Raw genomic sequence first — 27833 nt, 5'->3', positions numbered from 1 at the left:
AACAGAATATAATCGAACAGAATAGAACAGAACAGAACAGAATAGAACAGAACAGAATAGAACAGAATATAATAGAACATAATAGAACAGAATATAATAGAACAGAATAGAACAGAACAGAACAGAATAGAATAGAACAGAACAGAATAGAACAGAACAGAATAGAACAGAACAGAACAGAATATAATATAATAGAACAGAATATAATAGAACAGAATAGAACAGAATAGAACAGAATAGAACAGAACAGAATAGAACAGAATATAATATAATAGAACAGAATAGAACAGAACAGAACAGAATATAATCGAACAGAATAGAACAGAATAGAATAGAATAGAACAGAATAGAATTTGAACAGAACAGAATAGAATAGAACAGAATACAACAGAATAGAATAGAATAGAACAGAATAGAACAGAACAGAACAGAATAGAACAGAACAGAATAGAACAGAATATAATAGAACAGAATAGAACAGAACAGAATAGAATAGAACAGAATAGAACAGAACAGAACAGAATAGAATAGAACAGAATAGAACAGAACAGAACAGAATAGAATAGAACAGAATAGAACAGAACAGAATATAATAGAACAGAACAGAATATAATCGAACAGAATAGAATAGAACAGAACAGAATATAATCGAACAGAATAGAATAGAACAGAATAGAATAGAACAGAACAGAATAGAATACAATAGCCATTTATTGACTTTGTACACGTACAAAGAAATTACAGGAGCTCCACACCAACTGTGCAGGAGTGAAAAAGTAAAATCAATAAATAGCAAACAAAGGAAATATATAGAAAACAAGACAAAGGCACACACAGGAAACAGTGTGAAAGGACTTAGTTACTTAGTAGAGTGAGTATTACGTCAGTTTAATGAGCGAGTACGCGCATGTAAAAGCGTGTATAACTGTGCAGGACATCATAAAGAAGACCCAGTTAGCTAATTAAAGGCATGGGAACCACGCAGGAAAACGCCGAATGCACGAAGTTAATTTGTGGTGGAGTATGTGTTGCTGTGTAGCATTCCTAGTTTGATTTGCAGTAAGATATGATGTGACCACAGTTTCATTTTAAATCTGGATGTTGTACAACTTTAATCAGCGTCACGCATCTGAAACGTGTCAATAATAAACTAGATGAACAGAATGGAGTAAAAATGATTTTACTGCATTACATGCAAGTGAGAAAGAAACACGCGGAGTTTATTTGCACACAGCCAGACTGCGCGTCTGCACCGGAGCCCTATCTCATCTACTGAACTCGTTGCTGTGTAGTTTGTCCTTTCCCGCGCACCATCGCTAGCCAACATAGGAAAATGGCTTCAGCTGATTCCCAGCCGCGGTTCGGACAGTCTGTCAAAGGCTTGTTATCCGATAAAGTGGGCTCCTGCAGCGGGGATGTTATCGCGTTGACACGTCAAGTGCTAAAAGGATCCCGCAGTCAGGAGGTATCGCCACGCAAGTGATTTTAACTCAAGTTTAGTGCTTTTTAGCGTCTGCTTTGAGCAACTAGCTAATGGAAAGCCCATTGTTAGCTAACGGAAACACCACAGGAACTAGATCAGTGTGTATGCTGGAAGGATTCAGCCTGTTATGTTCAATATTTGACCAAGAAAATAAAACCCACCAAAAGACGAGCGCTGCTGTAATATATGCGTTACTGTAGCTGATCATTGTTTATTAATCACACAGGACACGAGTGGACGGCTGCTCTGACAGCTGGAGTTGTCTTATGGCGCCAGGTGTTTCAGATGTTAAATGGTGCCCTGACTTCATTTAAACGCACGTGTGTGTATTGTACTGAAAATCCTGCTGATTAAAAGCGGAACATATGTAGAAAGTTGAGGATTATTAGGTTTAACAGTTAAAGCAGGAAGCAGCGGATGTTGCTGGGATCATGAACATATCACTGTGACATTAACATGAATCAGCAGATCTGTATAGAAGAATAGAATTGGTGTACATGTACACCAAGCGTGCCGGGATGAAATCTGATTAATATAAATGGCAAAAAGGAGAAACCTATACAACAACAAGAGAAAGGAACATATGGGAGAACAAGCTGTAAATGCTTGGAAGAAAAGACTGAATAGAGTCCGTGTGTGAGTGATGAAGGCTACACAGACTGTGGCTCAGATTGGTGTTTGTTAACAGTCCAAATGGCCTGAGGGAAGAAGTTTGGGGCCATCCTGATGCTTCGGGCACTGACCTGCTGCAGTGCTTCACTCGCTCACTCACGGTCTTCTGTTGCTGGTAGTTTGCAGCTTTGTGAGTTTTGAGCTGCAGAGACATTTACTGTCCTGTATGAACTCAGTGTTTTCAATTCTAAATGTGATGTGTCTGTTACTACAAACATCTGTAATGAAAGAACATAAAGCAGATGACTCATGTGAAAGCACCGTGTGAACGTAGTGTTTACACGTCACACGCATGTCTTTGGACTGTGGGGAGAAATCCCGACTCTGGTGGCAGGTCTGTGTGTGCACGTTGCCACAGTGTACTTATCTCAGTAACTCCTCCAGGTACTTGGGCAGGTTTGTTTTAAAGCAGCTTCATGATAATAGTAGGAAGTCAGGTTTGTGATATTCATCGAACACACGGACGTGTGAATCTTGTTTTGTTGTGAAGTTAAGAGTTAAGTTCAACGAAGCTTCCTAACAGATCTGTTTCTAAAAGCCAGAGAAGTGAAGTTTTTGTTAAAAATGTGTAAGTCCTGATTGTTAGTGTGCGTCTGCACAGCTGGCGTCTGGTTTAATTTTGTTTTGTTGTTAACCAAATCTTTCAAATCGATATATTAAACAAACACGGACTCTTCTGGTCCAACGCTAACACGACCCAGTGGGTCTGAGTGTTTGCCTGATCCCAGTTTGATCCCAGGAGGAGATACAAATCCCAGAATACCATGTAATGCGGAATAAACAGACTTTTGCCTAGTGAACAAAACCCTGCTGTCCTTTTCCTGAGGAGTTTCCCTGTTTTCAGGATTTTCTGTTAAATGTGCTGTGGGTGTGGAGTTTTCCACGGTTGCTCTAGCAAAGCTCAGCTGTCACAGGGCAACAGGCTGCGCACCCTGGACGCGCTGCCCGTCTGTCGCAGGGTTTCCAGCTGCAGACGGCTGTCCTGATATTTCTGTGACAAACAGCTGTGAGATGTTACTATGGTGATAGAGGTTTGTTTATTCAGTTGAAGTACTGATTGAATAATCGTAACGATTGCGTTGCCGCGGATGTCTCTTCCAGCTTCTCGGTCAAGCAGCAAGAAGCATGGTGATTCAGGAGGATGCTATCCTGCACTCTGAGGACGTGAGTAGTCTTCTGATAGGTCAGAGGAAATCTCCACGATCACATGAGATGTGCTTCATTATTGGAGAAAGAAAATCCTCAAAAACAATTTTACACTCGGTGTTCGCTGAGGTCCAAAACTGTGTGTGTGCTCTTGCTCTCTCTCTTCATCTCTTGCAGAGCCTGAGAAAAATGTCCATTATCACCACACATTTACAGTACCAGTAAGTAGCACTCGTCTCTTTCATGTATGAAACCTGTTGGCTTTGCTTAAACTGGTTGCTGTAAAGTCTCTCTGTCTCTGTCTAAGGCAGGAGGCCATTCAGAAGAAGTAAGTGTGACCACAGCTGTTTATGCCTCAGAGAAACAGCTGGAGCATTTCTCAGCAGTAAGCTTGGTTCTGTTCCTCTGTCCTCCAGTGTGGAGCACTCAAAAAACCTGCAGGACCAGCTGAGACACCTGTTGAAGTAACGGAGAGGACATGCTGTGTTTACACGGTCTGCAGACGGCGTCTCAGGACACTGTTGGACTTTTAGTTCAAACGAGATAACATTTGAAGGGAGGCGCGTCTCTGCGTCAGTGAACCACCGTGAGATACTTGACATAAATGTTGTGTTCATTAAAGTCACATCAAACAGCACACATGCTTCTGTCATACTGGACTATATGTACACCTGTGGGACGGCTGTGTGACAATAACATCAAAGACCTGAATAAAAGTACTAAATGAGCTGGTCCATTGTCTTGCATTAAGGAGAAACATGACGCTGAGCTGCTCCTGTGACCGGCCAGCACGTCACCGAGTGGGTGGGAGATACTTTTCAGCATCTCCTCATCTTGGACAACATCCACCTCTTCAACAGCACCTTTAGAGAGTCCGGCTCCACACCCACAGCATCACCTGCTTTGTGGCATCTGCGACCCTCAACCTGCTGCTCCAGCATGTCACAGCATCCAGGACGCACTGGCCTCAACAGGGCGCCACCCTACACATGTTAAAGGACCTCAGCTGGTCCACAGTCGTTTGCTTTATCAGGTTGAGCTGCAGATGATTCTGCTTGCACCACAGAACGCAGCGCTCATACAAAATCGAATAAAAGGCTGAAGTGAAGCCAAGTCATCGGGACCTGCAGTCACCTGCAGCTTCAGCACTTTTGTGCCCGTTCTTGAACAGGAAGGGATATTTGTGGCCACGTTTTCATCTGATAGGATATTAAACTAAAGTTTAAACGTAGTGTTTTATCCACATACCAGGCTGTAGTCTGGCAACCTCAACGGAACAAAATGAAATTATGGGCAAAGCCTTTATCAAAAACAGTCCTCAGATTTGAGGGACGTGTTTCTCTTTCGCTGGCTCTTCATCATCCCTGACTGATGACGCAGAGCAAAAGGACAAATTTATCAGCAGCTGAAGGCCAAACAGCTCCTTAGCCCTGCCGGTGTCCCTGTAGCCGTGCTCCTGAGTTCACACGTGTTCAACAAGACTTCACAATTCGCTGCTGAGGAGGCGAAATCCAAGGCTAGGCACGTAGCGGGGCCATCAGTACAGTCTGTGTGCAGGTTGTTGCAAAACTACAGAAACTGTTTGTGGTGTGATGCTGTGGTCCGGAGTGTAACCGGCCTCTCGCTGTGAGGGAGCTGGGACAGGCTCCAGCATCCCCGCCACTCTGAGCAGAAGAATATAAAACACCAATAATAATAAGAACGACTGATCATTTCAGCTGCTGTTACAAAAGAATTTCCCTGAAAGATCATGTGCTCACAGTAAATCAACTGTGAGCTGACGGGAGAGGCGCTTAGGTCGTACCATTTTATTCAAGCATTCAAAGGTCTTCCTTCTACAAGTCTTATTCACTCCAGCTCTGAGTATCTCACCCCGGGGGCCTCAGTATCATTGTGACCTTCTCTAGTACATTCTGTCAGATGTCTGTAACGAGCTCAGGCCAACAGGACGTCCTGTGGGAACCGTCCCCACGGCCTCAATGCTGTTATCAGCTCGAGACTTCAGTGTCGTTACTGGTTCCAGACAATCACAAGGTTGTCTGAGTTTCACTCACTCTCATAGTTCATGTATAGTTCTGTGAAAATACACTTTTCACTTTTCCATAGCAGCAGCTTGATTTGTGTTTCAGTCATTATTATCCACCATCATGCAATCTCTCCAGCGTGTCCTGGGTCTGCCCCGGGGCCTCCAGCACAGATGTGTATATACTGCTGCACAGCTGGTTTAGGGGGTTTATGTTTTTCTGGAGGTGTGGTCCTTGATCAGCTGCAAAACAGCCTGTTTCAGTTTAAGCTTTGTTTTTAATAAATGCTTGAAAAAACGTTTTGTCTCCCTCCATTTCTTCTTGTTGAAGCTTGTTGAGATCCAACCATGAAAAATATCATTTTTTGCCATTTTTAGGTGGTCTTAAACCTTTGATGAGGACGTATAAAGGTGGGATGAAGATCAGCGGTGCAGAAATCTCATCATTCAGTCTCACACTGGCTCCAAACCTTCCCTAAGTGTCAGAGCATGTTCAGATTCAATGAGTGAAAAGGTCTCAGCGCGAGATTCACACGTTTGTCACAATCAGAACAAAAATGTAAAAGCTGTTTGCAGTGACCCGTCCCATTAGTTACAATGTTACAATGAAATTAACCAAGGAAAACTTTACTGAGGAGAAACATTAGTAGGAAAGAGATAAAGTCTGATAACACAGCACAGCTGACCTCTTATCATGAACCAGGCTTATCAGGAGCTACAGGAACACTTGTTGTATGTTGGCGCAGCAGGAAGAGGCTGGATAAACTCAGCAGGAAGGCCAGCTCTGTGCTGGGATGCACCCTGGACCCAGTGCAGGTGGTGGAGACAGAAGGACTCTGGCCAAAATAACATCTCTGATGGACAGAGTCTCCCAACATTTACATGCATGTAAGTGTTGCTGCAGAGCTGCTGCAGTGACAGACTGCTGCGTCCTCGATGCATGAAGGAGCGTTTCTGCAGCTCCTTCCTCCCTGCAGGGTTTTGTTCCCTGTCAGACTGCACAACCAGAACTGCTCCCAACAAACAGATGTTTACATCAGCGCTGTAACTTTCACTATTTTATCAACCGATTCACACGACAACCAGGTCGGCCTCTTATCTGTAGTTATTTAATGTAATAACAGTGCAGTACTCTGGTAACTGTTGTCCTTGATGTAAATATGTAAAAGAAATGTGCATGTTTGTGTCCTGTGTGCTGTTTGTTTGTGTGTCTCTCTGGCTGCTGTTACAACCAAATTTCCCCTCGTGGCACAATTAAAGGATTATTCTGTTCTAAGTGCAAATTTAACAGCAAAATCAAAACGCAGCAGCAATGTAATAGATTTTATTACAGTCATGAAAAAGCGTGTCAACTGCAGAACAATGCATGTTATCATTCTCCCCCCCAGCATAATTCAAAATAAAAAAAGCATTTGCACTCTCTGTTGCTGACATATGAAACTTGAATAAAACATAAAAACATGCTTTCAGCTTCATGGATTATGATGAGTCCGTCCTATGAAAGTCCTCCTGGGCACGTCCAGGTTCAAAAAGCATCCTTTGATTTTAGCTCAGACCTCACAGGACCGTCACTCAAACTGACCCACAGGAAGGAGAAAAGAAGAGCAGAGGAATACCCGTCTCAGCCTGCAGCACGATCACTACAGTCGCTCGTTAGCAGCAGCCGAAGCAGCCTGACCCTGTTGGCGACCCTGAACATGCTGCCTGTCTCCCTCTTCTGGCAGTCAGATCTACGCTTTTACTTCTTACCCTGATACTTTACGAGCCCCGTTTGTCGGCACCAGTCTTGCTCCCTCTGGCTCATCTGTACCAATGCAGGAATGCTGCCCCTGAAAACTCCAGCATACAGCCAAATTACAACCTTTAAGGCCCTCGCTGCAGCTTTATTGGTCGGACATATTTGTAGTTTCTTTAAAATCAAGGCAGCAGCATAAAAACATGAGAAAAGAAAAGCGCGTGTACATTGAACAGCATCTGTAATAACACTGAGGCACTTTGATCTCAGCCCACTCCAGGAACAGCACATCTGCAACATGTTGACAGCTGAACCAATGAGAGCCCTTTCAGACTGGTCACAGATTAACATCAGTGGAAGACCGTGATATTCAGCAACAACAAACCCAGTTTGAACTTCTGATATTCTCCCACAGTCACAGCAGAAGTCCGCCGTGACTGCAGCGTGGGACCAACTCTCGGTGCACAATCGGTACATGTGAGAAGCAACCGTTGGTATTGCGCAGCACGGAGCACAGCACGTATAAGCCCAGATAAAAGCAGAGCGCGGACTGAGAGTCCCTCTCTGTGAGCGCTCGCTCGCTGCAGTTACGAATCAAAGTAAAGACAAACGTAAAAATGGAAACAGGCTCTTCTGGGGAAAGGTTCACGGCCCTCCCCTACTCCTCCTCTTCCTCGTCATCATCCTCATCGTGGCAGTGGGTAATCTCCTGCGGGGCCTGAGGAAAGAAATGCGGCGGCTGGATCTCACTGATGGATCGGGTCAGCTGGTGTCTTTTGCACTCGATCTCCTTAAAGTCGACGTCGTGGCGGTTTCTTGTGGCCAGCGGCGACTCCATGTCCATGATGTTGACGTGTGTGTGTTCCACTGTGGATTCATGAGGCATCTGGGAGGGACACGGTTCAGTGAGTGACAGAAATCAAGAATCACTTTCTCGTCTCTAACAACGACCCCCATGGGGTGTGGGTGGGCACGGGGGGGTCTTTATACTCAACATAAATGGTTGCCTAAGTATTAAATGTCTAACGTACTGAACTGAACCCACCGATAGACCTTCGTGTGAATCTGAAACTCCTGAGAGCTTTTCGACTTACTGCATTCACAACTACGGGTGTAGGTTTCTCACCAGCACGTGTGCAGCTCTGAACAGGTAGCTGAAGGGGTAGTAGAGCAGGTTGATGAAGGAGGCAGCGTACAGGTCAGCGTAGCGCATCACCTGGGAGGCGAACAGAGTCTGCCGGGATCCGCTCCGAAACAGACTTCCCATCATGCCGTAACACATGTCCATGTCATGAGTCACTTTCTGAAAAGGTCACAAACATGCACAGTCACGTCAGACTCGCTGGTGCTGCGGAGTCAAAGGTCCCAGCTGCCGTTAGCATCAAACCAGTAGGATACGCAGTTCCTCATCCCAGCATTATGGAGCAGGTGGTGTGATGCCCAAGACAACACCAGTTGGTAATAGTACAGTAATATGTTGGTTACTCTATGATAACCTCCTGCTTATTCTATTGGCTGCTCTCTTTAGAGTTCACCACAGGAGAGCATCCTCCTCTGCGTACGTCCATACCAGCTCAACCCCTCAGCCTGTCCCTCTCATACTGGTTTCTAATCCTTCCCATCTGGATCACTTCTAATAAAAATCGAAGCATATTCAGCTCTGCAGCTTGTCCTGTCTTTCAGTGATGTCTAGTTTGGAGACCAAACCTATTGTGATTGGTCACTTAAGTTATGTATATACAGTGGTTGCAAAAGTATTGGGCCCCCTTGAACTTTCCCACATTTTGTCACATTACAGCCACAAACATGAATCAATGCTTATTGAATTCCAGGTGAAAGACCAACACAAAGTGGTGCACACGTGAGAAGTGGAACGAAAATCAGACATGACTTCCAAACATTTTTACAAATAAATAACTGCAAAGTGGGGTGTGCGTAATTATTCAGCCCCCTTTGGTCTGAGTGCAGTCAGTTGCACATAGACGTTGCCTGATGAGTGCTAATGACTAAATAGAGTGCACCTGTGTGTGATCTAATGTCAGTACAAATACAGCTGCTCTGTGACGGCCTCAGAGGTTGTCTAAGAGAATATTGGGAGCAACAACACCATGAAGTCCAAAGAACACAGCAGACAGGTCAGGGATAAAGTTATTGAGAAATTTAAAGCAGGCTTAGGCTACACAAAGATTTCCCAAGCCTTGAACATCCCACGGAGCCTGTTCAAGCCATCATTCAGAAATGGAAGGAGTATGGCACAACTGTAAACCTACCAAGACAAGGCCGTCCACCTAAACTCACAGGCCAGAACAAGGAGAGCGCTGATCAGAAATGCAGCCAAGAGGCCCATGGTGACTCTGGACGAGCTGCAGAGATCTACAGCTCAGGTGGGGGAATCTGTCCATAGGACAACTATTAGTCGTGCACTGCACAAAGTTGGCCTTTCATGGAAGAGTGGCAAGAAGAAAGCCATTGTTAACAGAAAACCAGAAGAAGTCCCGTTTGCAGTTTGCCACAAGCCATGTGGGGACACAGCAAACATGTGGAAGAAGCTGCTCTGGTCAGATGAGACCAAAATGCAAAACGCTATGTGTGGAAAACTAACACTGCACATCACTCTGAACACACCATCCCCACTGTCAGATATGGTGGTGGCAGCATCATGCTCTGGGGGGGCTTCTCTTCAGCAGGGACAGGGAAGCTGGTCAGAGTTGATGGGAAGATGGATGGAGCCAAATACAGGGCATCTTGGAAGAAAACCTCTTGGAGTCTGCAAAAGACTTGAGACTGGGGCGGAGGTTCACCTTCCAGCAGGACAACGACCCTAAACATAAAGCCAGGGCAACAATGGAATGGTTTAAAACAAAACATATCCATGTGTTAGAACGGCCCAGTCAAAGTCCAGATCTAAATCCAATCGAGAATCTGTGGCAAGATCTGAAAACTGCTGTTCACAAACGCTGTCCATCTAATCTGACTGAGCTGGAGCTGTTTGCAAAGAAGAATGGGCAAAGATTTCAGTCTGTAGATGTGCAAAGCTGGTAGAGACAGACCCTAAAAGACTGGCAGCTGGAACTGCAGCAAAAGTGGTTCTACAAAGTATTGACTCAGGGGGCTGAATAATTACGCACACCCCACTTTGCAGTTATTTATTTGTAAAACATGTTTGGAGTCATGTCTGATTTTCGTTCCACTTCTCACGTGTACACCACTTTGTGTTGGTCTTTCACCTGGAATTACAATAAAACTGATTCATGTTTGTGGCTGTAATGTGACAAAATGTGGGAAAGTTCAAGGGGGCCCAATACTTTTGCAACCACTGTATATACATGCATACATATAAACACTTCTCTCCCTCCCCCACCTCACAGTCCCTCTTCTTCTTGTTAAAGTCCTTTTAATGTGTCCTTCTCCAACTGCACTCTGCACCATAGTGCACAACTCAAGTGTGTTCCAACAGGAAAGTTGGCAAAACAAGGAAAAACAGGATTCTTATGAAGGTAGAGCTATTCATGTATCACTAGCAACATCCCATAATACTTGCTGTCTTTGCACCTAAGAACATGGCTGCAGCAGAGCCTGCTCAGTGCTCTGCATACATACACAGGTTTGGTTTGACACCTGTTTCTGTGTCTGATTCACTAGATTGTAACTCCTGTCCGATTTTAAATCCTAGTTCAGGGGGCGTTCCACAGGAAAACTTTGATTGAGAACTGGGAAACTATGGAACTTTGTGGAACGCTGTATAGATCCACACCTCCACTCCACAGTCGCATCACATCTTCAGGGCGAGCATGAATCTACAAAGGATTCCCGTGCTGTGAAAGAGGTCATGCCTTGTGCCTGTGCCAAAAAAGGTCACGTTTAAATGACCCTAAATGACACACACCACACACTGAGGAGACTGACTGTGGAACAGGTCCGGCCCATGGCCATCCCACTGACAGACCGCTTCAGTTCACCTGCCAGCCCAGGCTACGATGCTCAACCGTAGCTACACACAGCGTGCTAAGCCAGGGAACATTGTGCTTTAAAGACCAGCAGGCCAGCTCTACTGAGTGATGCGCTTCCTCCACAGCATGCTGTCTTCCTTCTCTCACCCCAACCAATCACAGCAGATGGCCCCGCCCCTCCCTGAGCCTGGTTCTGCCTGGTTCTGCCGGAGGTTTCTTCCTGTTAAAAGGGAGTTTTTCCTTCCCACTGTCGCCAAAGTGCTGCTCATAGGGGGTCATATGATTGTTGGGTTTTTCTCTGTGTGTATTATTGTACGATCTACTGTACAACATAAAGCACCTTGAGGCGACTGTTGCTGTGAATGAGCTGAGACTGATGCCTCCGTCTGGTGGATTACAAATCCAGGGGGAAGCGTACAGAGGGAAATTCTAACAATGCTGTCACTGTTCATACACTTCACTTTACTGGACATTAACTGTAGGTGCAAAAACCTTTATACCTGTGTTTCTGTAAACGCTGCACTTCTTTAACATGTCTTTAGAAAAAGAACCGACTTACATGTGATGCATTTGATAACAGAAGTGATGCTGTGCTGAGCCAGCCTCAGAGGAAGTTGTACCTTAATGCGTCTCTGCAGGGAGCTGATATCAGGCCTCTCGTTGCTGCTGCTGTCCATGTGCCTGAGGACAAATCATTTGAAATGTAGTTTCCACAGCTGAAGGTTGAAGCTTCTGCACTGATCTTTCTGTTAACAGCTCGAAATGATTCCTGGTTAAAGGCAATATAATATATTTAGGTTTGTTACATCTGTGCTCGATACCTGCCCAACCTCCCGGGCTACACTGGTTCTTATATTTAACTTTGCATTTTATGCTGTGCCGCTGCTACTACAACACAATGCTGCTGGAGGCTTGTAGCCTCAGACTCACACTTTGTTCATCTGTCATCAATATACTTGTTTGCTGTGATCGGTGGTAAAACACTCAACATTTCTTTCTGTATTGCTGTAAATATCAGTGTTGCAGATATAACTCTGAGGCCCATCCGAGCCCACAACATGTTTTCTTGTTGTTTTTAAAATTGCTCATCAGACAAAAGAAGAACCTTACTTGTAAAACTCTGCCAGAAAACAGTCCAGTGACTGAAGTTCTTCAAATAAGGCTAGAAAACAAAACAGTGTCAGTTTATTTCCTTCACAGAGTTATCAGTGAAATCTTTACTGTTCACACTCCCACAGACAGGTAACGTAGTACAGCTGAGCTATTCCACAGACCGCACATCAACGATGGACACAGGCACTGAATCTACAGTTTGTGAAACATCAGAAAACTTCATTCATCACGGCCTCATCGCTGCTTCAAAGGCACGCGCATGACTGATGGGCTGAGGTGGTGCCGAGCTGCCCGTTTGCGCCACTGTCGGCAACATGTACTTACTGAAACCTGAACATGTGCAGAACGTTATGTTCAGTGATGAGTTCAGTTCTGCCTACTGCAGCTGGATCGTAGGTTCAAAGGTGGAGAATGCTGGAGCGACTGCTGCAACATCAGGTGGCAGCAGCATCTCCCTCGCCGGGTTTGTCGTGATTGGAGGCAATTTCAGTGCAGAGGGATGTGAAGAGAAGAGCCAGTGGCAAACCTACGTGTCCATAGTCTGGGACCAAACTGTCATCCCAGATGACCACACCTCTGCCCCCGCACGCCCAGCAGTTCATCTGTACCTGCAGGAGGAACGGCCTGCCCACACTCCTGACCTTCACCCTCTGAACACTTGTTCCTGCCAGAGTGACCAACGCACCGGGGAATGTGTGAATTTGAGACCCGGCTGCAGCTGAGCAGTTTGTTTCTACACAGTCTCACCTTTGACTCTACAAACACTTTGCAACATCGACCTCGGCAGGAACAAACTGGCTTTGCAACGGTGTCGGATTTAAACAAAAGAAAGAATCAAACACACAGTTCTCCGCCTGTGCTGCCTGTAGCCCACAGGATAAACATGCTTATTCTTATGTGTGCACACGTGTGAGCGCAGACTCACAGCTCTTGTCAGTCCACACATGCAGCTCCTGGGCCAGCTCAGGTATCACCAGGAACGTCCTCCAACCCTGACGCTTCTTAGATTTGAGAATGTCGCCAAAAATGTGGTCTCCGATGTAGACGATGTCCTTTCCTTTAGCGCCCAGCAGGTCACAGACGATGTCTGAAGAACCTGAGACACAAAAACAAGGACAGAAAAAACACTTCTTAAAATGACCATAATCAATCATTTCAAAACATTTCTCACCTGGAATGTGAATTATTTACAATTTGAGCCAAAAAAGGCGAAACGTTTGCAGATGGTTACAGAGCATCAGAGGGATCGGTCAGAAGGAGGGTACAAAAATGTTCACAGCACTGGATGCATGATGGAAACCAGCGAGGACAGCCATCGAACCACAGCGACAGAACCTGACTCGACAACAAAGCATCGGTCTGATTAAACTGGGCTGTTGTAAGCGCAAGCTTTCCAGGAACAACCATCAGCTTCAGGTTTGGAGCTGTGACTCGGCTCACACATGTTTGCACATCACCTCTGTTTGTTTCAGAGACGAACCTCTTACATCATGCAGTGAGAGTCACGGATTAAGGAACGAGCCCTTTACTCAAAAACAGGTCAGGACTGTAAATACAACAAAGTCCTGACTGATCAGAACATCTAAACATGAGATCCTGTCCAACATCAGCACAGCTCTGTTTTTGAAATTTACCTCCAGAGTAAACGATGCCGTGCTGAAGAGGTCCAGTGTACGTGCCGATCTTCAGCCGTCCTGTGCTCTGAAAGAAAGACAACACGTCACATAAGCAGCATTTACTGAACTTATCTTTTGTGCAAATGAAATTTCCTGCTCTCGCTCAGCGGGCAGCCAGCGGACATCATCTGTGGGTTAAGCTCAGTATCACAGGTACTTTGAAGAATTTCCCCTGACATGAGAACCCAAAGCTCACAGAGGAAGCCCAGGCAAAACCACATCTCATGTCTTCACAGGCCTGGTGCTGAGTGAGCTGCAGGTCATCAGCCACATTTCAGCGGCCGGTGTAACTGTGTGGGAGGAAGCGTACACTCGGGCACCGGTGAGTGGCTCTAACTGCAGCACCGTCACAGGAACGGTCGTGTGGTGAAGGTGCATCGAGCGTGTGACAGCAGAGGACGTTATTTTGGAAACAGCACTCGTCATCATGCTAGTCGTATCAAAGACACGGCAACAACGCAGCCGGCTACACTCGAGTACACTCACAGTGTCGACTTGTCGTAGCACCGTTCCTTCCCCGAAGAAGACGGGCTTACGGGCATCTACCAGGATCAGGTCGAAGTAGGACTGCCAGGGCTGGTGGGGCGTGCCCGGCTGCAAGGCCATCCACACACACAATAACACATCAGTCTGAGCGTGTAGGTCAAATGTGTACGTAAGCTTAAATCATCCGTGTTACCTTCGGATCACGAGGGAGGTCAAACAGGTAGCTCATAATTTTCTGTAAGACAAGAGTTTTTTCATCAATCATGTTTGAAATTTTCCATTTTCACACCACAATGACGACCCTCCCTCCCTCCCTCCCTCTCTTCCTCCCTCCCTCTCTTCCTCCCTCTCTTCCTCCCTCCCTCCCTCTCTTCCTCCCTCTCTTCCTCCCTCCCTCCCTCTCTTCCTCCCTCCCTCCCTCCCTCCCTCCCTCTCTTCCTCCCTCTCTCTCTCCCTCCCTCCTAAAAGACTAGTTTAATAGTTAATAAATGATGCACTAATTCGATGATGTTGTTCATGCAGCCGTCAGACTTCTTCATTCTGAGGTTTTCTACAGAAGAAGATGAAAACAGCTGTTTATTGTTGTGAGCTTTACCTGTGTGTACTTATAATCACTGTTGGTGACCAAAAACACTTTGGAGACTTCATTCATGCGACTCAGGAGCAGAGGAAGCTTCGGCTACAAACACATCAAAAACTGAATCATTAAAATCATTTCATTTATTCATTTCTCAACAATATGTGTCACCAACACCACAGCTTCACTCTGTAGAATCAGAGCTGCTCCACTTACGTCCTTCACCACGTACTTCTCCAGGTTTTCAACGGTTTTTTCTTTCAAGGAGCCCTGTGACAGTAAATCAGGTTACTGAGGACATTCATGGACCAAGCAGGGACTGAAGGACGTGGAACTAGGACACAGGAGTCTCTACCTTGAAGTGAACCCAGTCCACAGCATCTCGGACATCCTGGAACATGCTCTTGTAGGACATGAAGAGGTCCCCGTCTTTGAATCCAGTCTCACAGCTACAGGGACACATTATGTTTACAGCGTTTCCATGTTTCTCAAAGAATACTATGATGATGAAACACTACAGCAATATCAGTCATTAACAGATCATCATCAGAGGAGCGGCTGCCCCTCGCTGCCTGAATCACTCAGCCTACAGTACCTGGAGTATCTGGAGCAGTTATTGAAGAAATCCACCAGGCAGGCAAAGAGGTAGGTTTCTGAGGAAAGGGAGAGTGAGTCTGCACCCGTTCATTGGAAAAACAAACCAAAACCAGCAGAAACACAGCAGTCATTGTTCACTTTCTGCAGGATACCTGGGCACGGGTCACAGGCAGCAACCCAGGCAAAGCCCCCTGCTCTAGTTCTCCCAGCCGTCAAAGGCAGCCGGGAGCTGTAATCACTCCAGTGTGGCTCAGGTCTGCCCTGGGGCCTCCTCCCAGGCGGACACGCCCTAATGACCTCACCCCGGAGACATTCAGGATAAATACCTGCATCTCTACTCTGAGCTGTCCTGAGCGACGAGCTCTGGGCTTGGAGTTTATGAACTGCCTGAGTCATGAGCTGAAATCCTGCACACAACCTGAGTCTGCTGCAGGAAAACAGCCCAGTTAGCAAGTAGTCCTGGCGAGGGCGGTGAGTGGTGCGAGGGCGGTGACACCAGCAAAGACCAAACTCACTCACGTACCGTTTAATAATGTTCCTCACAGCCGTATTTAGAACTCGTATTAGTTGTTTCACGCCTACAGTTTTTCTAACAGTGACGTTTTCTATGAAGTAACACGACCATCCCTCTTTCTTTGGCTGAGTGTGGGAGGGAGCTGTGGATGTGGGCGTCTGTTCAAAGTAATATCTGCCTGTAACCAGTCAACAGTCTGCAGCCTCGTTTCTTCCCTGCAGCAAAGCTCAGTGTGGTTAAACTAATGGAGTGTTGGATGCTGACGGACGCACGTGCTCGGCATCTGCAATCACGCTCGACAGCATAAACAGCCGTCTGTCTGTGGTGGTGTTTGTGTGGCGCTGCGAGCTGCAGTGTTTGTAACAGCAACCGTGTGAGTTAATCAAACTGTCATCGGGTCTGGTGTCGTTACACACTGAGCAGAGTCTGATGTGGAACAAGAGGCTGATAAAGATGGACAAACAAAAGGGCAAAGTAAACGTGAGAGACAGAAATGAAATCACATTTACTGACGTGTGAGCGGCTGCACCATCTCAAACAAAGCCGTCACCAACGGTCGCTGTTGCTGACACTAGTGCAGGAGGAGCAGCAGCAGTCCCAACAGGAGTCAGAGACAGACAAAGGTGTAAACAACACGACAGATGGAGAGGAGGCCGCTCTAAACATCAACTCTGCTTCTTAACACAAGCGAAGACCCTACCCTCCCATCCAGCCACCGCTCACTCATGTCACCATCAAAGGTACACTCAGCCAACGCTACTGAACATCTTTCTTTGCATACAGAGAAAGAACTGGAAATCCCATCAGCAGCTCTGCATACGTTTGGGTTTGACTCACGCGTCACAGACTGGATCAAGCAGTGTACAGCTGAGCCTCAGTCTGCAGGGTTGATTCCTGAGGTCACTTGTGACAGTAAACGCCCTTGTCCTTGCACTAACATTATGCACAAGTGTAACAAATTGTTTTTGGTTATTTTTTTATTTTTGGTTTTATTTGTTTTGGAATCATTACATAAACATTTACTGCAATTAATTTATTGGGGTATTTATAAAAATCTGCATGTACTGAAAGCTTTAAAACCAACCTTTTTATTTAGGTTGCTAAAGATGCAAGAATTTGTTTTTGTGTGAACTGGACCTGAGGTGATTCTGAGGATCACAAACATGTGAGCACATGATGCAGTACATCGAATGACCAGCAGGTGTCAGTGCTCCAGCGCGAGCTTCCTCGCACTATCACTATGATGAGTCTTTAGATTTAAAAAAAACATTTGCCATATAAGCTAAAATTAAACAGCAATCATGGGATATAAATTGAAACTTTGGATTATAATATTTTAGACAAAGCAATGATTGTTCATGAGAAAATATTCTAAAAAAAAAAAAAGATTAGAAATGGAGTGACACCAAAAAATCCACTTAATCAATGAAATCACTTCCTGAGCACCATCAGAAAACTCCAGATTTCCGTTGTGGTTGCTTCTCTTTGGATTAGACGATAAACTGATATTGTTAAATATATATTTGCTCAATCCAGCATGTCAACGGGATTTTGTTTGTGACTAAGAAGCTGACACCATAGACGGTCATACCTCTACTCTTCTCCACACAAGCCCGACACGTGTTATATTTTCGACACTGCCTCTGACAGACTGACAACAGATGCTCCCTGTGGTTAAAACAGGCAGTCCCATCTTTAGCATGGAGCGCCAACGTGCTACCACCGATGAACCCGACCTACAGAGTCCCCGTTAATGCTGCCAATGCAAACCCAGCTCTCACCACAGCTGTATGGGAACCAAATGGTATATAACTGCTGGCTGACAGCTGGCCCACAGTTGAAGGCCTTTCCCAGGTTGATAAAGCACATGTAGTCTTTCTGCAGACATGTTTTGTTTTATTATATCCTTTTTGTACAGACTGCATCAGGCTCAGGTTTGAATTTTAAGATCAGAAAACTTCCAGAGTTGCTTTGCTTACTTACCGGGGAGGTTAAAGAGAGTGTTGAGGATATAGAAGCGGTCTGTGTCTCCACGCTGGATGAATTTGTTCGGGTACATCTCTCTGATGTCAGGTCTGAGCAGAAATAGTAACCAAGAAGTAGCAAATATAAATACAAGCATACAAACCTCACAACATTATTATCTCCCTCTGCAGCGGTCCAAACTCTACACTGAAACCAGCGTGCTTGTTAACATGATGTGAGTGTGGCACACAGCATGGGAAGATGTCAGGAATACAGGGATGAGTCCAAGAAGTCAGTCACAGGTAGAAAACTGCTGGCAGATTAAATCCAGTGTGCTCAGTTCTTCGGTCTGTAGCTCACCCAGATGTGCTGCTCATGAGCCAGACACACAGACAAACCAGTGTAGCGGCGTTTTAGCCACAATTAAGCTGCTAAAGAACTGAATGGCTCCTGGGTGCTTTAGCTCAGCAGCACCATCATACTAGAATCTGTAATCAAACTCCTGCCTGCCTCAGCTGTACTTGGAAGATGTCCACAGCACCTGTATTTGAGTTTTGACCTTCAGCACAGAAAAATTCATTGGTTGCTGAAGTAGAGAAATATTGACCTGATCCACAATCACATCCTCGAAAGCACAACGACAACGTCAACAATCCCCCCAACAGGCTTAACCAGTGAACGTACTGGTGATCACCAGCGAAAGGTTTCTTGCTCTGAAGAAACACCGGCATGCAGCACTTCCTCTGAGCGGTGCTTGACAGGACAGTCAAGTTTCAACAGTTTTCATCACCTAAGCTGAATTTAAAGACATAGGTTTGTATAATTGCCCAGTTTAAAGCAAAGTGGGAGTAATGGACCTTACCCCTTCAAGAAGTTGAACCCATGCACACACACCAGAATGTTTCCATAGGCATCAACTTTGAGCAGGTTCCCATACATTGTGTCGAACACCAGACCTCTGTGAAGCACGGAAATAGGCGAAAACATAAACACTTGACATTCACCATTCGGTGCAATGGTGAAGTGAAATAATAAAGCTGGGATCTGTGAACCTACCTGGTGGGGAAGGAGGGATCGTAGACAAAGTTCAGCAGCTCCTGTGGATATCCAATGGATACCAGGCGCTCCACTGTCAAGTCGAAGCCCAGGGACTCATATTCAGGAGATTTATACACTAAAAAAGCAGAGAGACAAGCTCAGGTTCACAACAATCCTTCCAGTAACGGATGTCATTGTATCCACCATGGAAAGAGTCTTATTCATGTCTTTGGTATCTTGCTACAGCGGTCCAAACAAAACCAAACTGTGTCTTCTATCGTTTAAACAACAAGCTAGCAAGGTCTTCTTCTGCATCGCGGTCATATCTCCCACGAGCACACTGCATGCTTGCTGCCCATAAATTCAAACAAACACATTTGTGCTTTGGCAACGTTTTTAGGGATCATATTTATTTAAACTCTACATAAAACGTAGCGGTTCCTGTGGCTGGGTGGGGGTGGATATTTCCACTTAATATTCTGTTATTATTTTATAATGTGAATTCTAAAAGTTAACTTCAGAGACTGATACACAGAAAATGCAAAAAAAGGAACATTTCAGGCTCCTACCGTCATAGGTTTTGTCTAAATATTTAAATAATCACGTAATTAAGGTAGACGTAGATGATGGCATTATCTAGGAAGTTCCTTCAGCTCGGTGCTTTAAATCAGTCGTGTTCTCTGACAGCAGATTTAGGTGCAGGGAGGGCTTTTGTTTACAGCTGATAACATTCTGTAATATTCTTCTGACGATAGGCGATATATTCACCCAGGCCACTTTCTGATGGGCGGGGCAACGTGATCATGCACGGACTGTTTAGAACACAGAAGAAGTCCAAACATGGAGGAACTAGCTGCCAAAAAATACAAAGTCGCCAATTTGGGAATTCTTTGACTTTAAACTGGATGAAAGAGGGAAACCTGAGGATGTAACCAAAGCGGTGCAGACGCACGGTGCCAGCAAAGGACTCGAGCACGGCTGACTTGCATGAGCATGTACGTGTCCACCATCCTGCTGTGCTCAGCTTACCGCAGCCAATACTGTGACTCACGCGGCTAAAACGTGCTCGTTTTTCTGTCAAAGAATTTCTACGTTTTGTTTGGAGGGAACATCTGACCTTCTTTTCTTGTTTGTTTCAGTATTAATATAGCTATAATACAGCGTTTTTAAGATCACTGGAAGAGACATTTTGATTTTTAACTTTTTGTTTAATTTTGTATTTGTTTGTTGGGTCGAGTGTGTCAGACAGATAAACACAGAGTGGAAAAAGAAGCCAGTTTCTCTTTGATTCTCTCCCACCATCGTTGATGGTCGACATATTCGTCCAAACAGTTTGGGATACCACCGCTGCACACATATATGTGGAGTTAAGGAGGATGACCTAAAATAAATAAGTGGAATTTACATTAAAGAAAAGACTCACTCACCTGCAAGAGTGTAATCCATATCAAAACCAAAACACTTGATCTTTTCCATGGCCAGGCTTCGATTAACAAACACTCTGAAACAGGAGAATCGTTCGGTCAGCGACTGCACGGCAGATGAAAGTGTAATGAAATCTAAAACTCAAATGAAACAACACTGCTTACTTTTCCCACAACACACACCCAGACCACAGTAAACAGTTAACAAATCAGTCTGCAAGGACAGAAACTACAGAACAGTGCAAAGTCTTAATGCATGATGCAGGCCGAGCTTCAGTCCCTCAGATAAAACTCACGCTTGTTATTACCATCAGCTGGAAAAGGCTGATGATGTCACCTTGCTGGGCAGGTAATGTGATGCAGGACTTTCAAATTAACATCATACGTGTATCTACCACAAATCTGAGATGAGTTTGAATCTCAGTGACCTCGGCCTCAAGGTCAGGGGTCAGAAAAATGTCATCAGACTATTTCTTATAAAAAAAACTTTTATACTCTACTCGAGCATTTAAAGCACTTTATACTGCAAGCCTCACTCACCCAATTATTTCTTCTATGCCCAACTACTTTCTAATGAAAACATCCCTTACTGCCAATCGTACTACACAAAGTCATTATGCAACGAACAATTACACGAGAGAAAAGTCTGTGTTTTGACTTTCAACTGCAGAAATTTCTGCCCCTCTGTTTTTACGAAATCAGTTAAAAACCAAAAAAAACCTGGACAGTCTGAGCAGTGAGCTGGCGTGGTGGCTGTAGCTCAGGTAGTACTAACTGGAAGGTTGGTGGTTCATTTCCCATCTGTGCCAGTCTGCATGCCAAATATCCTTGGGCAAGATAATAACCCAGCTTTCCAATGCATCCATTGGAGAATGAATGTTAGCCAGAAAGCAGTCACATAGAAAGAGCACAGAAAACCTTCCTCGGTAAATGAGGCAGGTTGTGTTCGAGTGCTCAGAGTAGAAAAGCGTTATAAGTACCAGTCCATTAACAAGAACCAGTCAATTAACTGGTTCTTACAGTTTACGTCCAAAGAGTCGTGCTGACTGTTTTCTGTCTTTGTCACAGCTGCTTTTTCTTTATCATGTAGACAAACTGGTAAATATGTAACTTCTCTACACTGACAGTAGGGGGAGTTTCCCGCAATGTAAAAATGAAGCTATGTGGCCATTAGACTGATGGCCCATCACAGAATGGAATCCCAGCGGTTATAAGAATTAGGGCAGGACCCCCCAGAGTCTACACACAGGTGGTGCAGATAAAGATGGAGGCTTGAATGAGCCTGAGTAACATGGGAGAGGCGGAAATGGGACGGAGTTGGTTGCATGAAGGCGTCTGCAAGGGAGAATGACGGGTAAGCAGTGAGCATGCAGAGTAGAGGCTGACTGGCCTGAAGAAGGCGAGCAGGAAGATGATTGGACCAGCGATGTCAGTGATGAGCTTTACAGTGTGAGAAGTGGAAGTGATGTAAAGCTCAGATTAGCCACCAAATACCCAAACAGCAGACAAATGTGTGAGCTCATATCGTCCTCACTGAACTGATAATGTGACCTGAGCTAAAGCAGAAATCCAGATGTACCAGATCCAGTGTTTCCAGTTGATTTTTGCCATTTGCAGTTTGTTGGTAACATTGTTACCAGAATGTTCTAACACCAACATGCTGCATAAAGGCAACATATGACTTTAGCACATGGAAGCCACTCATATCACACAGGCTGGCTTCAGCTAACCAGCCACAAACTGCAGTTTAATAGATGAGCCAGTGGGAGCTCACAACAGAGAACCAAACTCATGCACATTGCCATCAACCATTTTCAACAATCCCAAATGAAATCTTGGATTTTTCTACTTGCGGAACGTGAAAATTGAATGTTTCAGGTATTATCCAAGCAGGAATGGGAAAAATCTGAAAGACTTGACAACATTTTCCATGAAGCAGCATCCAAATCCAAAAAATGTGTATACGGAAATAATTGAAGACGTACAGATTAATAAAGGATGGAGATTCAAACCCAACGTCAAAGGTTTTAGGACATTGAAAACATAAAAAGAAAACAGAATGCAATAACATGCAAATCTACTGAAATAAAACTACTGAACCCACAATTTATTAGTGCGCGTGTAGATTCAAGTTAAAAGTGCTTAAGCAGGGCACCAGTTTAGCTCAGTTGGATGAACATGCCACATGGCTGAGCGCGGCCAGCTTCGAATTCGACCTGCGGCCCTTTGCCTCATGTCTTCCTCAGTCTTAACTTTCTCTGTCCAATAAAGCCAAAACAAATCTTTAAAAAAAAAGAAAAAAAAAAGCATAGATAAAGGGCCGTACCAATGTGTGACTGGATTCTACTTGTAGTAGAAAGTGCTTTAAGTGATTAAGTGACACCTGAAGAAGATGTCTACTTCGAAGAAGATGTCTACTGAAGAAGATGTCTACTTCGATAAGTGCTTTAAGTGATTTATCGAAGTGACATCTTCTTCAGGTGTTACATATTTAGGCATGACAATGCTAAATTGCAAAGTGCAGCTACACCAGCACGGCAGCAGAAAGTACAGAACTGGCCTCTCTGCAGTCGAGACGTTTCATCTGCTAAAAACATTTGGCACACTGCGAAATAACGACAGAAGACACTTTTGGAACTGACAATAACCTGTAATTCTGGATTTCAGTTCATCTGATGTATAATAATGGAATAAAAGGATAAAAGGGCAGATGGAGAAAGAAGAGAAATGCAAATCCAAGAACCCACAATGAGAGCTGCTCTCCTCACAGTGAGAAATCCCAATCATTAATATTATGGAGCTCCATGAGCTGAGAGCTTCATGGAAGGTCAAACCAAATCACAGACATCACAACTCAACAGTAACGTCGTCACCATTCACAGTTTCAGTAACAATAGGACGGCATACCTCATTGCAGGATGGTTTTGAGCCAGATCCTTTGGAAAGCTTTGTAATAGAAAATACACGCAGTATTACCACAGAAGTGCTAATATTACCACTCCTGCTGCTCTCTGACTGCAGACAGTCTTTTTATCTCTTAACAAAAGCAATTAGATCTGCCTTCATTACCTACTATTAGTTTAAAATTATGAACATACAAGAAACAGCCACAGCTGACATTTTAATACAGTTCTGAATACATCTGAGTAGCAATATAACAAAGCCCGGGTCTGTGGCTTTATAAAGGACACATCTGAGACGAGTCAGTGTGTTGTTTGGTTAGAATGAATGAGAAGAAACAGTCTTATTTCATTTTGGTTGCTTGTTCTTATCCTTCGGTCATGCCAGAGTGATATCACAGGTTGAGCTTTGACTAAATGATAAAGTGGAAAACAAGAGCTGATTAAGGACTTTCCTTTGAACTTGTACGTCTTCCATCCGAATTCCTGCCTGGCTGAGAGCGCCTCAACAAAACCGACACCAACTCTAGCAAACCCCCGATGCTACAGCAGCTGTGCTAGGAGACAGAGACTCAGGATAATGACAAACTGATCAGACCGATATGCATGTTTTTAATCTGAGGTGACAGTAATTGAACTGTGAATCTACAGTAAGGTTAATAGTCCATATGTATAAGTTATAATTATGATTTTTAAAGGCCTTAAAAATCATAGTTATTATGCTCAACCATTATTTATTTGAATAATTAACCATAACTATTCAATTCAATGTTATTTATACAACAGTCGCCTCAAGGTGCTTTATATTGTAAGGTAGACCCTGCAGTAATACTGTCACTTTGATGCTGGTGGATATTTAAAGAATGAGTCAAGAGAACTGCTGCAGCCGTACATATCTGGAAGACGTCCACTTCTGTTTCCCTTTTTTCCTCTTTTGCAAAGACTAGATCCTTCCTGTATTAGCTCACAGCTGACCGCAGCCAACAGCACGAGGCCTCTGTTACAGCACTGGTGTGTTTTTCTTCATGAACATGTCTGAATGGTATGCACTGGGTATGAATGACAGAGTAACGATTGGTAGGGCAGTGCACAACCTGACGTCAGACAGAACCTTTATTACAAGAGCCAGGCTGGCCCTGCTGTCGCCCTGCTGTCGCCCTGCTGCTCTGTGCTCTCTGTTACAATCGGCTGATTTCAGTTCTTGTGCCAGAGGAAGAGAGCAGCGACACAGTGTGGATGTGACCATTACACAAAAGGACCCGAGAGCGACGGTGGCCCCAGCCCAGCGACCAGCCCTGAATTTGAACAGGAAACAAATGGATGAGGCTGCAACCTTCGTTTCTACTGTTCGTGTTTCTTATGTAGAATCACTGTGACGATCACTTTAAACTGTTGTTGGCTTTGTGTTCATGCCTTAGGTTTGTACTGTTCAGTGGTAATTATGTTACGTGTTTCGTGTCATTTTAGGGAGACAGTGTAATGGATTCATTTCTCCTGGGAGTAATTAAACAATGTGCTGCATTACGTTTTAGTGTTCTGCGTAATAAAACGAACACCGAGCACAACAAAGACGGGAAAGACCTCCAACGTGCACAAACATTTGACCACGCAGCATGCAACTCAAGTCTTTGATATGCTGCAGAAATGGCGGCGGCTCTCCAAGCAGAGCCAATAAGAACCCAATGAGAGAGCGTGATATTGATCAGGGAATCAGAATCACTAAACTCTAATGGATTCCCATCCAAGACACCGTACACTCGTAAAATTCACTTCATGCTGAAATTTAAATGTTGCCGTTTTATTTATGACAAATGGAAAACTGTACATAAAGTACTCGTGTGTATTTTCTACCAACTTGCTTTAACTTCAGCTACAACTGCTTGAAGTTAACTATGTGCCATGTTTCTTTAAGCTGCTTAAATGTACGTCCATTTTTTTTGATCACATATCCAATCTGAAATACTGTACTGTGCAAAAGTCTTGAGCCAGTGCTAGTTTCGTTACGTTTTATTTCCAAGGAGCCCGACTTGATCATTTCTTAAATGTGATTTTGAACAACACTTTTCACCCATTTCACTCCTTCCAGCATTCTCACAGGAACGTTTCAGCCAGTCAGCTAAAACTTAGTGTAACTTGACACTGTGTCCATCTTCAAAATATTTGAGGAAACTGGACAAAAGAAGAAGGGGCAGGTCTAAAACCCATGTGACCCGATGTGATGTCATTAAAGAATGATGACACTGCATCCTCCCAGTCCACAGCCTTCTGAGCAAACATGCAAGTACAAACTTGAATATTTGGGTACAGAGAAAAATGGCTAAAGTCATGACACAAAAGAGTAAAAATAACAAAGTTAAAGGTCAGCATAGCCAAACGCAGGCGCCATCTTCTAAATCTGGTCTGTTGGTCTGCAGGCACTAAAGCTGCATGAAACACATAAAAAGGGCAGCAGCATACTAACGACCCGATATCTCGATGCACGCTGCAATAGACGTAGGCTGCCGGGGATTCCCATGATGCACTGGGTGTTTCTTCTTCACTCACTATGTGTTAACAGACCTCTCTGCATTGAATCATATCTGTTATTAACCTCTGTCTCTCTTCCACAGCATGTCTTTATCTGCTGCTCATAGGGGGTCATATGATTGTTGGGTTTCCTCTGTATGTATTACTGTAGGGTCTACTGTGCAATATAAAGCTCCTTGAGGCGACTGTTGTTGTGATTTGGCGCTGTGTAAATAAAGTTGAATTGAATCAATGGCCATGAGTCCCATTCACAGAGAGTTGGGGATGGCTACAATCACAATATTGTAAGATGGTGACAGATGTACCCTCGTGGAACGCAGAACTGGTCTTTGCAAAATACTTTTACATGTAGTCAAACTGTATTGAATTTATGTGTGGATGTCAGCACATTTTGTGAATAGTTTAAAACACTGTGTTCATGCTGTGGATTCTATACAAGAACTGGCCTGGGGTTGAGTGGCTGTAGTTCAGGAGGGGCAGCAGATCATCAACTAATCAGAAGGTTGGCGGCTAAAAACTGCAGCTGTTGCCAGAGGGTGGATTTTCTGCATTCATAACTCGCAAGTGATCAACATCCCCAGCATCGCTGGTTGGAATACTGGTTACAGTTGTGTAATATATGCTCCACAAGCACAAACAAATGTGTGCAACTTTAGAGCACTCACAAACAATCTTAAAATTCACACATACATTCAGCACAGTCCCAAAACACTGGACAATGAGGTAAAAGCAGACCTGCACAGAACAACACACAGCATCCTGTAGCAGAGTGATGCTGACAGAACACAACAAAGACGGCCAGGATCAGGAGAACAGCTCGGGAACGAAGCCCGGAAAGCTGAAAGCATGCAGGTGCTCACTCCAACGTGGACTTCCAAGCTTGTTACAACTGCACACATTCTCCATGCAAACTATGCTAAAGGAGAGGCGGCCCAAGACTTTCACACAGCACTGTGTAACTGCACATTTTATGAGCATCAGCGGACAGACTACCATCTACCTGTGGTGGGCTTCACGACGATACTTCTTCATGGCCACACCGTCCATGTTGGCTGGAAGAGCAGCGAAGTTCTGCAGACGGTCGCTCCACGAGGTCGTCATCTTTAACCGTTACTGACGTTTCTGTAAGAAAAGACACCGAATCGTTTAAACAGCCCAGCTGGCTCTTTGCGTCGCACTGAGAGCATTAACGAGGACGCCTCGGCGTCTCCCTGTTACACCCACGGCCCCTCACGTCCTTTAACGTCGTAACGCCTCAAATCTCACTTTTTGATGATGACCCACACCCTCTCACACAGCCCTTTTCCACTATCACCCACTCGGGTTTAGGGGCTTCCTCTGTTTATTAAGGCCATGTGGATTGGACTGTTAACGGCACATGCGTATTTTAAACAAGAGCAGAAGGCAGGTTCCGGTAAAGTTCAGCTTCATCTTACAGAGTAAGTTCCGATGCTGCAGCTGACAGCACGGCGTGTAACCACACTCCGAGCGCCCACGCACCGAGAGCTCCAGCTGCCCTCGAACAGTCACAAGTCGCAACAACTTCACAGACCAGACGCTGTTAAGATAAAACGCAGTTTTACACTTTATGCAGAGAATGACAAACAACTCACCGTCGTTTCTAGTTTTAACTTGGTACAGTGTATGGCGCATGCGCAAATCTTTGCAGCTGCTTCCTGGTCTTCTCTGTTGTTATTGCAGTTTCCTTTTGCACCGAATGACTTCACCGCCCTCTCCTGGAGCTTCTGAATACTTGGCCCGTGTGCCCGCCTCGACACCTCCGTGGACAGAAATGTACACGCACAAAATCTGCCGTAAAATCCACAAACGACAATGTTTTTCTGCTTTTTTCATAAATCGCTGAACCAACTTGAGCCCTTTTTAAATGATCAAAGAAAATTACTTTCAGGATATTAAGCCTTGAAAACCTGCTTAAACATCTCTGCATTTAAAAAACATTGTTCTTTTTTTATCTGTTTCTCTCAAACACGCAGTCCTGTGGAAGAGC

The 27833-nt window shown here is 44.6% G+C and overlaps 2 protein-coding genes across 6 annotated transcripts; one reads left to right on the top strand and one right to left on the bottom strand.

The window, feature by feature from the left end:
• The first annotated feature begins 1291 nt into the window (after positions 1 to 1291).
• borcs7 (BLOC-1 related complex subunit 7) lies at positions 1292 to 4029 on the top strand. Its single transcript, XM_005917051.3, has 5 exons — positions 1292 to 1465; positions 3257 to 3319; positions 3479 to 3522; positions 3609 to 3629; positions 3718 to 4029. The coding sequence occupies exons 1-5, from the start codon at positions 1334 to 1336 to the stop codon at positions 3767 to 3769; spliced, it is 312 nt and encodes a 103-aa protein (XP_005917113.1). The 5' UTR covers positions 1292 to 1333; the 3' UTR covers positions 3770 to 4029.
• A 2603-nt stretch (positions 4030 to 6632) lies between these two features.
• On the bottom strand, positions 6633 to 27549 carry nt5c2a (5'-nucleotidase, cytosolic IIa). Of its 5 annotated transcripts, none has more exons than XM_005917048.2 (19): positions 27439 to 27549; positions 26826 to 26947; positions 23307 to 23345; positions 20403 to 20476; positions 18994 to 19111; positions 18800 to 18895; positions 17956 to 18047; positions 15457 to 15514; positions 15217 to 15310; positions 15078 to 15131; positions 14880 to 14963; positions 14478 to 14519; positions 14285 to 14392; positions 13757 to 13823; positions 13048 to 13218; positions 12120 to 12171; positions 11630 to 11690; positions 8186 to 8362; positions 6633 to 7945 (listed from the first exon to the last, which is right to left on the bottom strand). In XM_005917048.2, exons 2-19 carry the CDS (start codon positions 26924 to 26926, stop codon positions 7718 to 7720), a joined length of 1716 nt encoding a protein of 571 aa, XP_005917110.1. In that variant the 5' UTR covers positions 26927 to 26947; positions 27439 to 27549; the 3' UTR covers positions 6633 to 7717. The 5 variants fall into 5 exon arrangements, with proteins under 5 accessions (XP_005917110.1, XP_014187499.1, XP_005917111.1 ...); XM_014332013.2 differs by lacking the exon at positions 27439 to 27549 and adding an exon at positions 27262 to 27416; XM_005917049.2 differs by lacking the exon at positions 23307 to 23345.
• Between the last annotated feature and the right edge of the window lie 284 nt (positions 27550 to 27833).

The sequence above is a fragment of the Haplochromis burtoni genome, unplaced genomic scaffold (assembly GCF_018398535.1).
Source record: "Haplochromis burtoni strain Fernald_Lab_line unplaced genomic scaffold, NCSU_Asbu1 Contig_22, whole genome shotgun sequence".
In the NCBI taxonomy this organism is placed as follows: domain Eukaryota; kingdom Metazoa; phylum Chordata; class Actinopteri; order Cichliformes; family Cichlidae; genus Haplochromis; species Haplochromis burtoni.
This window is presented reverse-complemented; position numbering and strand designations above follow the sequence as displayed.